This window comes from Corvus moneduloides, chromosome 4, assembly GCF_009650955.1.
Source record: "Corvus moneduloides isolate bCorMon1 chromosome 4, bCorMon1.pri, whole genome shotgun sequence".
In the NCBI taxonomy this organism is placed as follows: Eukaryota; Metazoa; Chordata; class Aves; order Passeriformes; family Corvidae; genus Corvus; species Corvus moneduloides.
Genome location: NC_045479.1, coordinates 46,171,473 through 46,189,392, shown reverse-complemented (window position 1 = coordinate 46,189,392; position 17,920 = coordinate 46,171,473). Strand labels below are relative to the sequence as shown.

Sequence of the window (17,920 nt, the reverse complement as noted above, 5' to 3'; positions counted from 1 at the left end):
GAATACCTCATTGAAATCCTGTTTTAATTCTCCTAGAAATCAAGAAGCCCAGACTTGCTCCCAGCGAAACCAATGGCAAATCCCCACAGAAAATAAAGAGAAAAGAGCAATCCCTAAACAGGTGTCCATTTTCATTTCCTAAATGAAAGGTGCAAATTGCCTTTGACAGTTTTTCAACTAAAACTAATACTCACTTCAACTTATGTCTAAATGATTTAAAATGCAGCAACAACCCTTTGCTCTATTGTATTCAGACATCCAAGATCCCAGCAAAATATTTATTTTGGATAGTCTCTATATCCAATTCCTCTTTTTATCAATAGAACAATATTTATAGAGGTCAGGCTGCCAACTTTGCCAGACAGACGCCCTTTGCATTCAAAAGAAACCATGATTCATGGTAGGATCAGGATTTCAGCTGCAAATTAAAACATTTCTTTGATAGACTGAAAGAGACAGGTCAATAAAGGAAAATTCTTGATAGCTAGAAAGGAATGTCTTCTTTGAGACTGCCAATATTCAGTTCTGATCACTAATATCTTAATTGATGGATGAGCTTTTTTTTCTTTATCTAATTATATCCCAGAGGCAATGTCTGAAAGAAATGGAAAGATAGCTATAAACAACAGTGCTGTATGAAGGTGTCAGCTTCTTTTTGTTATCTCTTTGAGACCATGAATATCTTACAATGTATTTGGTGCAGCACACAGGACAAAACACTGACCCAAACCTGGGATTCTCTAGATATTGCATATGATTAGTATTAAGCACAGTAAGAACAATAGCAACAATGAAAAAAGTAGAGATAAACTTACAGATTCGTGGCTTGTTAGTTTTCAGTGCACCATCGTATCACATGTACAAAAATAGATTTACTCCAATAGCCACAGTGTGTGACATGGTAGGAAAAATAACCTCTACGCTGGATGGAAAAAATCATAAGATTTATTGAACCTTGTTTTTCAGAGTTGCTACTCCTGGTCTTTACTGCAGATATCCCACAAAGTTATTTCTTGACTCTCACTGAAAATATGTAATATATTTTTCATCATGTACCCTTTTAATGATGATTAAATATCACAACCCTACCTTTCAACTAATTGTAATGGCCTTGTTATTCTTGGTTTTGCCTGACTATGATTTCAAACTAATGATCATTAGTAACAATAATAGTCCTCTACCCTTTTATCATGCCTTACATCTGTGGGACTCTATGTTAAGCATTACACCAATGCTTAGACTGAGTCACAGAGGTTAATTAACTTACCAAAGATCTTAAAGCATGTCAGAGGCAGAATCAGGAATAAGGAAAGTCAACCCTGAGCTCTGATCTCTCTGGCCTCGACAATGACAGTTCTTACTAAAGGGTTAGACAGATTGCAAAATGCTGTTAATCTCTAAAAGCTGGACTTCTTTAGGAACAGATTATTTGTGTGGCAAGGAAAGAAGGGAATCACTTTGTTGATGAAATAAAGCTGAAAGTGGGACTAATGGAAAGAAAAGCTCCTACTTGTCTGAATCACACTGCTTGAAGGCACTAGGTATCACAGACAGTTGGTATTATTTGTTAAGGAATCCCAGGATGTCATGTTCTCAAAACCAGCCTGAAGAGTGATGTACTGAAATTCAGTTCCCAAACAGTACAAAATCAGATTTCAGTGTCATTTTGCTGACCTCACTGAAGGTCCTTAATTGAGAACCTGGGAATAGGGCAGCTCTTAATATGCAGGCTGCCAAAAGATCACGTTCATCTAACTTTTGCCTCAGAGAGGATTGCCACTTTTGGACCCTGTCCTAGTCAGCAGTGAATCACTGCTTGCTCAAACACAAAGCTGGATCAATTCTGTTGTTGTAGAGAGCAAGAAACTTGGTAACTTTCAAGTGTGATTACTACAGAAAAAAGGTATTTTCTGTGTCTCTCCTCTTCCCAACCACCATGCTGCTTTATTTTAATGTGAGAACATTTGACAGAAGCTGTTAATGCTGCTTCAGATTCTCATGGGATTCACTGGAATCAGTGAATTTAAAGTGGCATTTTATGCTGATGGCATATTAATATGTATGATCTAGGAAGGACTTCAGCTTCTACTACAGTTTGAATCACTACTAATTTTCTGGAACTTCTAATTGGAAAATTTTCTGGCTTTAAAATGAGATATAATAAATTTCAAACCCTACCCCTGCGTATACCAGATAACACACTTGCCATCTAAGTTTTCCCATTGAGGCTGAAATGCTAAGTTGTCCCAAACCTCAGCTTATGTATCACCTGTTTCTATTTAAAAGAGAAAATCATGATAACAAACTATAAAATTAATATAAAACATTTTGCTGCGCCTTGCTCCATTTTAAAACATAACCAAGGGCCAAATCCAGATTATCTCACTTAGGTAGGGAGCCTCTTAGAAGTTAATAGCAGAGTCTTATACTAAATTATGTTATTGATCTGAATCTCTGGTGATACAAGCAGAAACTGGTGCAGCTGTAATACAGCTTGAGCATGAGGGGTGGAAACACCATAAAATACATCTGAGGGGGCTGAAGAGGACTAATAGGTATGAAGAAAAAGCATGTTCATCCTTTCTAAAAGTGCACCTTATTTGGACCTGTTTATTTTCTGTTGATGTCACTGAGGCATCTTGCTGCTCAGCATTTCAAAAACTCAGGCTTCTTTTTTGAAAACCTTTATACGTTTAAAAAAAATAGTGATGTGGTAATCCAGCAGGTAGGAGCTGTGCTAGCACTTTGACAAAACACCCCATGACAAGACTATCAGGCTGTACATGTCATGCCTCAGTGCAGCAGTAGGTAGTCATTAGAAAGGTGCATTAGTACACCGGAATTAACATTCATGAATCCATGATGATAGGCAGTTTAGGGAAAAAGTAGATTTAACTTGTCCAAATGTACATTAATGGTGTCATGTCTGATCTTTCCAATCTGAGTCTCTCAAAAAGAGGAGAAGAAATTGCTGGTCAAACTCAAAATACGTTTAAAAGGTTTTCAAGCATCAGAAAGTTATTTCTCTCTTTTTTTCCGTTTTTGGGCTCATTAGGATGAATCTATTAAACCATGAAGTTGAAAATTTCTAATTCAGCGCTCTTGACATTTCCAGAAATAGAAGACATACACTCCATTTGTGAACATTTTTCTGGGAGATATTCAGCTACACTGCACTCCCACAAGTACTAAGATAAGCAGCCACAACATCTTTACTGTGGCTTTACCTGTAAAGACTATTTCTTAATTTGGTCTCCTAAGAAAAGATACAGCATTGGCCTTATCTGCATATATGCACACCTGTTTGGGTGCCTTCTTTAATTACGTTTAAACTCATTTCTTTCAACCACATCCTGCAAATGTGTAGGAGACAGAAAGATCCTCAAAGTTAAATAAAACCTAGCAAACTGCTAGAGGAGAAAGCCCTTCCCCCGAGTCTTCCCACCAAAGGACACAACAATGTGAACCCCACTGTTACTGAATACCAGAAAAACCAGACACCATCCACAACTCTTGGGAAAACCACATTCATCTGTCCTGGGGACACCCTTCACCCACAAGGACACTGGGAGGCCACATCTCTTTGCTCTGACAGTTCCCAGGCAACACAGTTAAAGGCCCACAGTGGCCCTCTGCCTGTCTTGGGAATGAGAGAGGGAAGGGCACAGAAAGCATGGAGACATCAATAATGGAGACTGATCTGAGCTCCCAGCAGTTCCTTTAGTGCTGTCCCTTGCAGGTGTTCTCCAAAATACTGTAAAAAGTCACCTTCTGTCAGAGGAGGTCATGGTTTCCAGCCTTGCAAGGGCAGACAGGGAGGACCTGTGTGAAATAACAGCAGATCTCACACCCCTACAAGGAAAAGAATCTCATACTGGAGCAAGTTCTGTCTGCTTTTAGTGGGGGTGGTAAACAAGACGTGCTGATAGAAAGAATAATTCTCAAGTAGTATTTTTAGGATAACTAGTCTAGGTGGTCTTCCACATAAGACAAGTACAATAAATCCTATTTATAAGTCAAATAAAATACAAACCATTGAGATTATTTAAGTTTACTTGTGTAATAAGCAATTGTATGTATTTTAATTTAGACTCATTAATAAGTAATTTGTGAAAGCATAACTTCAGGAAGGACTCAGAAGAAAAATAAGGCTAAACAGATCAAGAGCTGGAAAAACTAAAAAATCCAAACTCATGCTTTCTCACTGCTCATAGTATTCGCTTCTATATTGCTGACATTTCTAAATATTAACTACTATAAATCATTACTCCATATTATTTCTACTGTCAAATGTAAACACTAAACTTCAATGTTTTAAGTGTCTCATGGAGAAAGTAAAATATATCTAGGAATCATGTTTGCTAGTGCACTAAAAATACTTCATTATATGAGCAAATCTTTCTTTTTTAGCACTCCATTATTTGTGTTAACGTAAGCTGAATCTCAAAAGGACTGGCCTCGGGACCAATTAAATATTTGAAGTATCACAGCTTTCATATGTGAGGAACACTAACTGAGTAAAGTGCTCCTTGGCTATCTCTGTTTAACCTATTTTGTTAAAAGAAGCAACAGGCTTGGGATTTAAGAGGGTATTCTAAACTGCATAAATTACAGTATGAGTAACAAATAGAACATATAGAAGAAACAGAAGCATATTCTTATATGCTTATCTTATGGCCCATATAAACAACAAGATATTAATTTCTCATTTCCCTTTTTTTTCTATTGCTTCCATATTTCAAAGCTTTTTTTTCCCTTTTTTTTGTATTGCATCATGTAAGAGTCTAACTGTGAAACAGCTCATGGATTCCCATATCCCCATACACTGATGACCATTGCCTTCTTTCATTTTTAACTTGTTTTCTTTGACTTACTAATAGATCTTTCCAATCTGTGTCATTATAAAATGCATAAAGTAATCAAAATTCTCGGCACACATTTCCGAGGCTGTTCACCGGGTTTAGACGAAGTCCAGCAACATTCTGGTGGCAATGATATTTAACTTTAATTTCAAAGGCTTAAATTTAGGCATTTAAATAAAAGTTCTGAAAATCCTACCACAAAATTCCCACATTTATTTATTTTTAAATAAACCTAACCCTAAATAAACCTAACCCTAAGACGTGACCCTAAACCCTAATCCAAACCCTAACATTAACCCAACCCTAAACCTAACCCTACCACTAACCCAACCCTAATTCTAGCCCCCTAACCCAGACCCTAACCCTAACCCGAACCCAACCCTAACCCTAACACTAACCCAACCCTAAACCGAACCCTAACACTAACCCAACCCTAACTCTAACCCCCTAACCCAAACCCTAACCATAACCCTAACCCCTACCCCTAACCCTCAACCCTAACACTAACCCAAACCCTAACCGTAAACCCTAACCCTAACCCTAGCCCGAATGCAACCCTAGCCCTAACCCCTAACACTAAACCTAAGCACTAACCCTAACCCGTGACCCTAAACCCTAACCCTAATCCAACCCTAACCCCTAACCCTAATCCTAACCCTAACCCTAATCCAACCCTAGCCCTAACCCCTAACACTATTATTGATATATTTCACTCTGAAGTTTCCACATGTTTTTAAATGTTTTACTTCTCTCCCTTACCAGCTGATGTGCAAGTTAATATTACAAAAATGCATAGGTAGAGGCAGTTTTTTAAAGGCTGTGCAATGTGACACTGGCAAGAGACATGCAAAAGGGTAGAAATACCCTGAACAATTTCTCTTACTCTGAACAGCTGTCAAAGCCTTCACTGAGATATGCTGAGTTTGAAACTGAGAATCTGCTTCTATTCCAGTTTGTGGTACCTCATTTTACTGATACTAGGTGGCTGTTTTTCAACCGTAGGTGTTTATGTCATTTTGTTTTGTGAAAAAGGAAGCCCCAGCAGCAGGGGGCTAGGTGTTTGCTGGTTGATCAAGTACTGCAAGGGCAAGAGGACTTAAGCCTTCTCAGGGACTGTCATCAGCAATGAGGTGATCCCTTTCCGCTCCAGTTTGGGCTCTGTCATCTTGTAAGAGCCTGGCAACAGTGAGTGGCTCTTCTCAGTGACAGCAACGGATGAGACTTCATAATGTGAAAAATTATCCCCTTAGATATTTTTTCCTTGAGTTAATGGGTGCTAAAATAGAAAGCTTTTTGTACCTGCATGCCCTTAGGGAGCAGCTCTGCGTGGAAAGGACGTGTCTGCAGCAAGTAAGCGCATTGTGGACTGGCTCTGCAGGGACAAACTTAAAACCTAGGACGTCTGGAGGTTGCAACAGTTGAATTAGGAAAGGGAAATGAGGTAGAAACACCCAAGGCAAGGCAAGGCTCTGATGTTCCTTTACATTTATATCCACTGCTAGCACCTTCTGCTCGGGCTGCAGCCAGACCCACGGCATGCAGGGCAGTGCAGGAGTGCTGGGCAGGGTTGGGCAGTCAGCACAGCCTGGCTGTGGGAATGTGGTACAGACCTGACAAGTATGAGGGGCTAACACATGCACAGACCTGCTTTCTCTCAGCCTGGGTCTCACCTCCTCTTCCTCCTTCTCTCTTGCCATGTTAAATACTAGCAAGTAGCTTACATTTAACACTGAACAAAAAAAAGGTAGAGGGGAATAAAGAAAAAGCACAGTCTCAATCCTCAAACAAGTGTATTGATATAGGTCAAGTGCATAGTCTTCTCTACCTGGGCTTCCAGTTTAGGAGATGGCTTTGTCTTGCTCATAGTCTCTTAAAGAGAAAGAGAAGAGCCATCCCAGTTCCCTGTTCTGACACATACTTCCAGTTTATGTGAATCATTTTGACCCAGAATCTAAAGAATTTAATTATCTCCTCATCTACAAAACAGGGGTAGGAACAATCACTTCCTTCAAATCAGTTTACTATTAAAATGCTCTTTTAAAATATTGTGTGGAAAAACCACCTTTAAGTGCTCATATTTACTTTTGACTTTGTACCAAGGACTTCAGTAGAAATGTAATACTGAAAAAACCCTGTTCAGCTGCTGGAGGTGTCCAAAGATGATAGAATAGTTAACTTCTATCAGGTAAGTTCCTAAAAGGCTCAACAGGCATGCTTAAGAGCATTTGGCTTTTAAAGCACTGGGCAGATTGACTCTTAGATCACACACAATCTCACTGCTCCTTCAACTCCTCTCTCTGCAAGGCTCAGACCACAGGGTGTGACTGTAGAGCACACTTCCCAGGTCAGGCACATCCTGGAAGGTGATTTCATCCATCTGTTGCATTGGAAGGTGTAGATTTCAGTCCTGACTGCCCTAAGGTGCCCTAGTGAGGCAACTTTATTAGCTAAAAGCAGTGTATAGGGACTTCAGTTGGCTGCTGTGAATTCTGCTGGGTAGCATTAGCAGTGAGTGAGGTGAAAAGTGAAAAGCAGTTATAGGACTTGCTTATAAGCCATTTAGTGGATGAAAGAGGTGGGTCAAAAATCTAGACCTCCCACTTATGGGATTTTAAGACTTGTTCTCAATTTTCTAGTGGCCAGAGCTGATTGTTGATTCATTTGATGTCAAACATAGTTACAGAGAAATCATATAGTGTCTTTGTGCTGGTGAATAACTGTCATGATCTGATTATTGAGGTTCTTAGAAATACCTCTACCCAAATTAAGGTGCAAATGAGACCATATGCCAGTCAATAGTATGGGTTTTATTTCATAGTAAATATGAGAGAAAGAGAGAGAGAGAGAGAGAAATAGAAAATAGTTGGGGGGGACAGAAAGAGAGTGACCAGGACAGAATAAGGAAAATATCACTATTCCGTGGATCCCAACGATGTTCCATTGATCCTCTCCAGCTGGTCATCTTGGTGGTGAAGGTCCCCCAAAAAGCATAGAATCCCATGGGTTTATATACCCTCGAGCCAGGTGGCAATGCCCAGGCATGCCCCCCATGGGGAAAGGGGAGCAGTCTCTCACAGCAGACTCGGGATCTGTTGCATCACGTGCAGGCCGGTGGTGCAAAGCCTCTGAGGAGAACTTTGGGGGGTCTTTGATGGATTATGGCTCCCCCTCAGCTGTCTCTCACGGGAATGTCCCATGGATGTGGCCTGTGGGGTTGGGGGTTCCACAGCCGGGCCGGTTTGTGTAACGGAGGATGGGTGTTCAGTGCCTCTGACCAGAGGTTGCACCACACACCCAAAACCTCCTCCTTCCCCCTCGGCTGAGGGGAGTCTGTGTAAACCTGGCTTCTGTGAGCTGGGCTCTCCCCCCACCCCAAACTCAGCCAGGGATGATTCTCAGCACAGCTGGTGGCTTTGGCCTTTTGTGGATGCACACCTTTCCCTCAGCCTGAGATGACTGAACAATGGGTTTCCCTTTATCTAATCAGCAGTTTGACTTTCAGTCCAAAGTCCCACTCTTCAGGGAGGCTTCTTTGGTTGTAGCTTCTTTATAATGAGCAAAAATTTTTATCTATGTTTGAGGCATGAACTATTTTCAGTCTCTGACAGCCACCCCATGAGTCAAACATTGTAATAAATGTCTCTTTCCTAGAGGTCTTCTTCACTTTATGGGTTGTCCATGGAGGTGATGAGGAGAGGTAATAGTAGAAAAGATAGAAAGAGTAGAAGCAATAACATAATTAATCCTACAGTGTCCAATAGTCTGAAATGTCAAAATGTAAATTCAATTGTAATCATCAATTCAATTTCCATTAGTCAGTGCTTCCACCCCGTGAATCCCAGGAATCAATGTTTTTTAATGGGTAGTGGGTGTGAGGGATATCACAATATTGTATCTCTTAGATGTTGGTTCAATATGTTTTGAAATTAGTTATAGAATTATGCAGCAGGTCTTCATTTTTAAAATCCATAGAGGGGTATCCTCAACAGGTACATGTATTAACATGTGTGTCAGCTGAGTTTCAAGAAGATTCCCAGCTTTTGTAGTACAATTGATTAACTTTGCACCCTGGAATAAATGTGAAGGGATTTGTTGAGAATGAGTATTTTCTTCTTGATGGCAGTCACATATAGTTAGAAGAACTTCATAGATAATATTCTTACTCTGCTGGATAATTCTACACATTATGAAGGATTAGTTTTTATGATACAAAATTAACACACAAAGCATTTTCATACAAAATATTTTCATGCAAACATATCCTTACATCAGGACTATGCTCTGTTTTCTAGGAGACAGATTATAGCACTGCTGTCATTTAATCTTGACACAAACCAGAAAGTGTGTCTTTATTACTGGTGGGATTAAACATTGAAATTAATTGCCTTTCAAACTTAGTTTCATTATCCCAAGTAGCTTTTTCTTTTGATTTTTAGTGAGTAAATTGCCTTCATCCCATTCTGCACCCACAACTGAGAAGCATGTGTATTGCAGAATGTGCTGTAGTGACTACAATGATTGGCATAAATAGGAGAAGTGAGGAAAAGTTAAAATACGCTCTTAAGACATATGGCATGAAGTTCAACAGTACATTAGTTTGAGAGTTGGTAGAAGGCTTTTCTGTAATTTATTCATGTCCTATCCCTCCTGGTTTAGGAAGGGGGATTCAATAATTTCTCATGTAGCATTTGCTTGTGTTTTGTCAAGATTCTTTAATTTACTAATTAGTAAATCCAAAAAATTTAGCCAAATTATAATAATTTTGAAGCCTTCTGAGGTAGAACTGGGAAGGTTAGTACATATTTGTACAATTTCAAATATGTATAAATTCTTATACCAACTCTTAGGATAAAAGTGGTTGAACAAATTATACATCCGTAAGACCTTTAGCCACACCATTTTTCAGTAAAAAGACAAAACAGGTTAGACAAAAATCAAGCTCAAGAATATGTAGAATGCTTTAACTAACATTTGATCTCCCACCAAGTCACTTGCAATGAAAACACAAATTACAAATATTAACAAACTGCCAATGCAAGCAATTATGGTGACACTTTAAATTTCATTGTTTTTCACGCAGCTCCATCTCATGTGTTGGTAGGTTCCTATAAAAGAAAAGTGAAAATTTGGCCCACTAGACTGATTATTAAAAAGAAGTAAAAACTTCTTGGGGCTAACACAAAGTGACAGAGTCCACGTGAAGAAATGGTTATCACATTTAGGTGTGATTTTGCTGCTTGCAGTTTCTCTGCTCTCAATCTGTTTTCCTTATCTTCGATGCAGGGATGTTTGACATTCCTAGAAAAGAGAAAAGAAACAAACTTCCTCAGAAAAATACGTCTGAGTGAAACAAGTTGTTAATTGCATTAATTTATTCAGGTGGAGTTTTAGCTTTTATTCTATGAAGTGCTTGTTGCGCCACTTTTGTTGTCTCCCGCAGGTTTCCAGTGGGGTTTCTTCCAAACGGTTGTTCAGTGGACGGAGTGAGACTGCTTTTAAAAGTTTTGCAAGAGTTGCTGTCTGTGAGTTAGGTATTTGAGTTGCTTTTTTTCAGGATTTTAGTAGGCTTCTGCTTTTCGCCCTGGAGCAGTTCATCTTACCAGTTTGCTCCCTTTGTTCCAGTGATTTTCCTTTTGGACATGATCAAATTCAGTGGCAAGTAATGCCATTGCCTAAAGCCATTTTTTTTTTAAATAACCAAACACCTTTCTAGTAACCAATCATCTTCTAGTAACCAATAGCTCCCTATCCCAATTTTTCTTTTTACCAAGTCCACCCCAGGGATAGAGGGGCAACTGACAAATTAACCAAGGAAGAACAATAGAACATTTTCTTTGCACTGGCCACTCAGGACAGGCATTTTCCTCTAAAGTTTTCCTATAGTCCCCACAGAGGAGGTTGCATGATAAATACCTAAGCTTGCATAGGGACAACACCAGCCCCATAAGTCAGCAGTTGCGGAATTGGCCTCAGGATTAGAACCTGCCAATTCTAGTTCTCCACAATAAACCACAGACTGGTGGGAGGGAGGGGAGGGGTGCCCACAAGATAGGAGCTGCAGAATTGGCTTCAGGACTGAAACCTGCCAATTCTGGCTTTTCACAACAAAACACACAAAAGGCACAAGGACATGGGTCCCCTCCAAATGGGAGCCTTTCGGCTCCACACAAACACCACATAACAGGAGCTTTACAGCTCCGCACAAAACACCAAGCAGAAAAGGGAACTAAATGCCCAAATCTATTAACCACAATGTCCACAATTCCTCAAAGAAAGACGCATTCAAGTTTCTAAGCCTGCAGAGGAAACCACAATCTCCACAACCCCTCATAGGAAGTTCATCCAAGCACCAAGAATTCCTATGGAAGGAATCTTAAAAAACCCTCACAGGCCCTCAAAAGAAATAGTGTCTAGATTTATGAGTTGTAGTAGAGCAGGAAGCATATGAAATAATTTCGTGAGAGGAGACAAGATTATTGTGAAAGGCACTTTGGGTCAGAGAATGTTATGCTTGTCAACTACGCCAATTAAATGTCATGATCTGATTACTGAGTTTCTTAGAAATACCTCTACCCAAATTAAGGTGCAAATGAGACCATATGCCAGTCAATAGTATGGGTTTTATTTCATAGTAAATATGAGAGAAAGAGAGAGAGAGAGAGAGAGAAATAGAAAATAGTTGGGGGGGACAGAAAGAGAGTGACCAGGACAGAATAAGGACAATATTACCATTCCGTGGATCCCAACGATCGTCCATTGATCCTCTCCAGCTGGTCATCTTGGTGGTGAAGGTCCCCCAAAAAGCATAGAATCCCATGGGTTTATATAACCTCGAGCCAGGTGGCAATGCCCAGGCATGTCCCCCATGGGGAAAGGGGAGCAGTCTCTCACAGCAGACTCGGGATCTGTTGCATCCGGTGGTGCAAAGCCTCTGGGGAGCACTTTAGGGGGGTTATGGCTCCCCCTCAGCTGTCTCTCACGAGAAGGTCCCATGGATGTGGCCTGTGGGGTTGGGGGTTCCACAGCCGGGCCGGTTTGTGTAACGGAGGATGGGTGTTCAGTGCCTCTGACCAGAGGTTGCACCACACACCCAAAACCTCCTCCTTCCCCCTCGGCTGGGGGGAGTCTGTGTAAACCTGGCTTCTGTGAGCTGGGCTCTCCCCCCACCCCAAACTCAGCCAGGGATGATTCTCAGCACAGCTGGTGGCTTTGGCCTTTTGTGGATGCACACCTTTCCCTCAGCCTGAGATGACTGAAAAACAGGTTTTCCTTTATCTAATCAGCAGTTTGACTTTCAGTCCAAAGTCCCAGTCTTCAGGGAGGCTTCTTTGGTTGTAGCTTCTTTACAATGAGCAAAACTTTATATCTATGTTTGAGGCATGAACTATTTTCAGTCTCTGACAACAACATAGATTACAAATGTTTTCTGGATGTAATCTTCTTCACTGAATATCTGCAGCTTAATTGAATTTTCTTTCCTTAAATGATGAATGCAAATACTTGCTCGGCTTTCAGCAAAAATCTGTACGCTTTCAGACTTGAACACCTCCTCAAACACTCTTATCATGATCAATGATAAACTGCGGAACAGAAAACTTGCTTGCTGACTCAAAAATTGTAAACCTTCTGAGGTGATTCTCTACAATGAAACATGCCAAAGTGCAGTGACATAAATTCTTTGCAGACTTCTGATGACAACTGATTTTAATAGCAAATGCTCAGATCTAAGTTCTTCTCTCAGAGTGAAGTCGCTGAGATCTCCTGGCTCTAGATTAGTTACAGCATCTTACTAGTGTGGCTGGAAAAAGAACCTTCCTATGAAATTCTATGGATGAATAATACAGAAAAATTATTATTAAAATGAGGGGGGAAATACAAAAATACATCTTCTATGCCCACGTATGTGAGTTGAAAGTTCACAGGATTTTCCCCATTGACTTCAATGTACCCTGGAGGCTTACAGTTACCTTTAGGATTCCAGTAATTCTTACTTTCTTCTGATTTTTTTTATCAGAAGACTTGGAAACAGCTGTATAATTCATCCTTTAAAGTGTAAATCCGCTTAGGGTGAGAAAAGAACTATGGGCAGAATTAACCCTCTATTTACAATAGAAATAGCTCTTCTTCCCCTCTCTGATGACCAGGAGCAGCAGTGCTCTGTGCTGGTAAAGAACTCCTTCAGCAGCAGTTCCCCCCATCAATATCCTCCCTCAAAGCGTGTTTTTGTGTGTCTGCATTTGTGTAGGTACCTGTGACTAAGGAAGCAAATGCTTTCTTACTTCAAATTATTTTTTCTGCCTTAGCAAAGCAGAGCAAAAATGAATGTGTTGGAAGCTGTTGAAGACATGGACTCATCCAGAGACAAGGCACTGCACATTTATTTGATCCATGACTGGGTTCAATCCCAGTGTGGCACTATCACTGTCAGCTGTCCCCAGTGCTCATGAGAGCACTGCTGTTCCTATGCTCCTCAGCCTCTCTCCATCTCCCTAAATCTGCATTTCCCTCTTTGACCACCTCAGTGAACTCATGACTGGAGTGGCTGTATGAAATCTGGAGCGTAGGTGCTGAGCCCTTGGAGGAGCAAAAAAAATTATAATTGTATTGTCTCTTTAAGAATATTTTAGGACAGTACGAGGATTGTGTTTTTCATTTCCTGATTACATCGGAACTAATAGGACTAATTGTAGGAATCATCCCTTGTAAGCACATCGGTAACATTTGCATTTATTTATCCATGTGTATCCATTTCCATGGAGGTCTGGTATGCAGACAGCTGTTATCTTTAGATGAGTTTAGTATATTTGTCTGTATTACAGGTTCCTGCACTGGAAAATTACTTCTGCTATAAACCCAGTTGCCTGTGCTTCCATCCGTGCTGACATCATGACAAAGAAAGATAATTCTTAGTCCAGCACAAGCAGACAAAAAGGCAACTGCCTTCTAGGCAACTGCCTGGAACTGTTTTGCCAGTGCATTGACATTTCACCAATGCCCAAAGTAAGCCAGAAAGGGCAGAGTTGTTGTTTTCAAGTATGCCTACCATGGGAATTCTAAACCATTGTTTAATTAATCACCTAATCTAAAAGAAGCCAACAGGCTCTGAGGCTCAGACCTGGCTACCTCATTCCTTTGACTGCATTTATACTGGTGAATAAAATGTGCCAGGGACTCCAGAAGGACTCACAGCCTTACCCCTAAGTCTCCAAAAGAGGGCAGCCACCCCAAACTATCTCTTGGGACTTGCCCCTGCAGCCCTTGCGCTGTGTCCAACTGTTGTTTGGGAGGCTGCTCACACATCTCAGCCAAAACTATTTCAAGCATCACAGTAACAGATTAACAGGAGCAATACCAGTTTAACAGATCATGAACCAGTGTCAGGGCCTGTTCTCTGCCCAGTTTAATTTATGAATGAAGACACTACTGCCTGTGTTCAGACCTGAAATTCTGGGCTGTATATAATGAGGTCAAGGAGATTCATTGAGGCACTGGGAGAAGAGAGAGGATATAAACAAATAATGAAGCCAAATTGATAGTTAAATTCAAAAATGGAGAGAAAGACACTATTATTTCATAATTTTCTGTAACATTCTGAATGACACTGATTCGACCCCATGAGCAAAGCAATTAAAATCAATGGATAGATGATCAAAACCAGCACAATAAGTTACTCAAGGTGTCTGATTTCCTTTTTCGTGTGAGAGAATGTGACTTTGATCTGCAATGAAATATTGTGTTACAGTACATTGTCTTCAAGATGAGAGACTATTTGATGGTGCAGTTCATTGGCTTATTTATTTCATGGCCATGGTAATCCAACAGAAACTGTGGGTTTCTGTTTGGCAAGTCAGAAATAGTAGATTGGTTGTGCTTCTCAGTAATATTTGTGTCTGTAGATGTTCTGTGAGGCATTGCCAATCTTTTGTTAAGTGAATCATGAGTATACATAACAGATCTGCCATCCCAGATACAGTTCTAGGGGCAGGTGTGTGCAGAGTTTTCCTTCTTGCTTTGGGGGGAAAAAATAGTCTCAGCTGTATTGCTCACATGATGTCTTTTTAGTCATGGAAAAGAACCAGTCATTAGTGGGTCTCAAAAAAAAAGCCCCCATGGCTTTCCCAGAGGGATGCTCATGAGATTTAGAATTCGAAGCAGAAATTGCAGAACTGGTGAGGACACCCCTTGGCTCTACCTCAGGAGTTCTCAGCCCAGAAAATAACCTGTGATTGGGCCTGGACAGACCAAACCTGTCATCCTTTCCAAAAATTATGGTGTCTGATCCACGTGTGAAGGAGCCCACTGAAGAAACCCCTCAGACAGCTCCATCCCTCTCTGCTCTGGGAGGTTTTCCACAGGGCTGGGGGGCAGCAATCTGGCCCTGTGTTTTCAATAGTGAAGTTATGTGGGGAATGTGTTAGGGGTTTCATGTTTCAGTGTGTGTTGTGGGTTGTGCAGCAATGATGGGGTAGAATCCAGGCAGCTATTGATCCTCACTACGCTTTTCCAGATTTTGCTGTGTTTTAGCTTTTCTTTAAATGAAAGTGTTGCTTATACATATGCTGTTGTTTAAGGGAGCTCAACAAGCTACTTTCTTATCCCGACTTATTTCCTTTATGGCATGGCAACAAAGAGAGCACTAGTACTGGGGATTTTAGGATGCTGTGCCCTGACGGATATCCCAAAACGGGAGGAAAAGAGAGGAGGAAGCCTTTTGGAGAGACGTGAAACAGGCATGCTCACACGTGCGCGTTATTTACCGGCACATGGTCGGCTGCCAGCCCAGGAGCGAAGCCATCCTGCTCGTTCCCCATCCTCTCCGGCCGAGCAAGCACTCGATCGCAGCCTCTGTCAGGCACTACTGGGCTCACCGCAGCGCGGGGTTTCGGCTACCGACGGGCGCCGGAAGAAGGACTGACAAGAAGCGTGTCCCCCGTGGGGGTGTTACCAAAAATCATAAAAATAAAACTCTTCTTCATTTGGCAACAGGGTCCGGCAGCTGTATCTCTCCGAAAGAGGGAGCAGTCAGAGCCTGAGCGATTCGCTGTCCCGCAGCCTGTCAGCTCCCTCCCTCTGCGACCACAGCGCAGCCCCGAGTGACCCGCTGGGGGCACGGCTCGCCCGCCGAGGCAGTGCCCGCACGGGGGAGGCCGGAGGGCGCGGACCGAGCGGCGGAGCGTCCCCACGCCTCGGTCCCTCGCCCCGCCGCGCAGCGAGGATGCTCTGGGAGGGCGGAGGTGGTGCCGGGGCTGGGCGTGGGGCGGTAGCGCCGGGGAGAGGGAGCTAATGTGAGAGGGTGGGGGGAGCCGCCGGGATCTCTGTCTTGGCGCTGCCGCCCGCCTCCCCCGGCGCGGCCCCGCTCCTCCGCCCGCCCCTCGCCGCCGCCCGCCGGGAGCGGCTCCAGCGGCGCCGGGGCCAGGCCGGGGTCGCGGCGCCGAAAGTTTCGCGGTGTCCGGCCGCGTCATGGGCTTCGACCCGTCGCGGTTCGCGGGGCCGGTGGCGGCGGAGCTGCAGTGTGGGCTGTGCGGGCGGGTGCTGGAAGAGCCGCTGTCCACTCCGTGCGGGCACGTCTTCTGCGCCGGCTGTCTGCTGCCCTGGGCGGCGCGGCGCCGCTGCTGCCCGCTGCGCTGCCGGCCGCTGGCGGCCGCCGAGCTGCGCCCCGTCCTGCCCCTCCGCAGCCTCGTCCAGAAGCTGGAGGTCAAGTGCGACTACAGCCCGCGGGGCTGCGGCCGCACCGTGCGGCTGCGGGAGCTGCCCGCCCACCTCGCGGCGTGCCGCTACGGGCCGCCCGGCCCCGCCGAGCCGCAGCCCCGCGCCGGGCACCCCTCCGGCCGCTCGCCGGGCAGCTCGGTGGGGCAGCCGCGAGCGGGCGGCGGGCACCGCTTCCTGCGGGCGCTGCGGGGCGGCGGCGCCCCGGAGCCGGGTCACGAGCTGAAGAGGGAGGCCCTGCGCTGGAGCAGGAGGGAGAAGTCGCTGCTGGCGCAGCTGTCAGCGCTGCAGAGCGAGGTGCAGCTGACGGCTCGGCGGTACCAGGCGAAGTTCGGCCAGTACATGAGCCACATCAGCAGCATCGCCCGGGACCTGGCGGGCAGCCAGCCCGGCAAGGTGAGTGAGGCGTCAGGGATCGGCCGGGCAGAGCCCCCCGGTCTGCGCCCCTCCAGCTGTGCTCTCCTCCAGCATGCTTTTCCCGTGCCCGACTTGTGAACGACCGGCCGAGTGGCGGGGTGGGCGGTGTCCCCGGGGGCCGGCAGTCACCACTACAGCAGTCCGGGACCCAGCCCGGTCCGCTGCGCATCCCCCGGGCGGTGCGAGCTGCCCCTGCCCGTCCCTCGCCTCTTTCGGAGAGATATAGCTGCCGGACCCTGTTGCTAAATGAAGAAGAGTTTTATTTTTACTGATTTTTGGTAACATCCCTACGAGGGACACGCTTCTTGTCAGTCCTTCTTCCGGCGCCCGTCGGTAGCCGAAACCCCGCGCTGCGGTGAGCCCAGTAGTGCCTGACAGAGGCTGCGATCGAGTGCTTGCTCGGCCGGCAGACGGGTCCTGGTTCCTCCGGTAAGGGTGTCCGCATCAGGCTGCCCCGCCTCGCAGGGACCCAGCTGCTTTTGCTGCTCATTTTACTCCAGCTGGTAGTGGCGGCAGCTCAGGGGCGTGGACCTGGCTTTTAACTTTTATTTGAGCAGCTGAGAAGTTGTCTTAAAAAACTGGAGTGTAAAATTATTGTAGACTTTGGAAACGATGGCGAAAGGACATCAGAGCCTCTCTGGTTTGGTAGAATGGAATGACAGCTACCGCCGTGGATAAGTAGAGGCCAGAGCAGTGCTGCGCTCTCCCCTCAGGTCTGAGGGCATTGCCCAGAGACCGACTCTCTTCCGTAGGCGAAACAAACCATCCGAGAGTTGCGGTGAGCTGGCTTCACTTGCTGTGATGGAGCTGGTTGGTTTTTAGTTCCTACCTGGAAGCTCACTCTGCAGGCTTAGGCAGTGCTGATTGCAGCCGTGGTGAGAAGCGTTTTAATGCAAACAATTTTTCTTTCTACCTAAGTCTTCACGGACCCTTGG

At 44.1% G+C, this 17,920-nt stretch overlaps 1 protein-coding gene across 5 annotated transcripts in view; it reads left to right on the top strand.

The window, feature by feature from the left end:
• Window positions 1–17,920, top strand: part of PDZRN4 (PDZ domain containing ring finger 4) — a 268,192-nt gene that overhangs the window by 18,237 nt on the left and 232,035 nt on the right. Inside the window, exon 1 of one of the 5 annotated variants that reach the window (XM_032106446.1) lies at window positions 16,240–16,964. The exons of 1 other annotated variant lie outside the window; for it this stretch is intronic. In XM_032106446.1, coding sequence (XP_031962337.1) covers window positions 16,323–16,964 — 642 coding nt within the window. In that variant the 5' untranslated portion in view covers window positions 16,240–16,322. Of the gene's footprint in view, window positions 1–16,239; window positions 16,965–17,667; window positions 17,764–17,837; window positions 17,861–17,920 lie in introns of those variants that run through there. 3 more of the 5 variants (XM_032106447.1, XM_032106452.1, XM_032106450.1) reach the window with 3 other exon arrangements.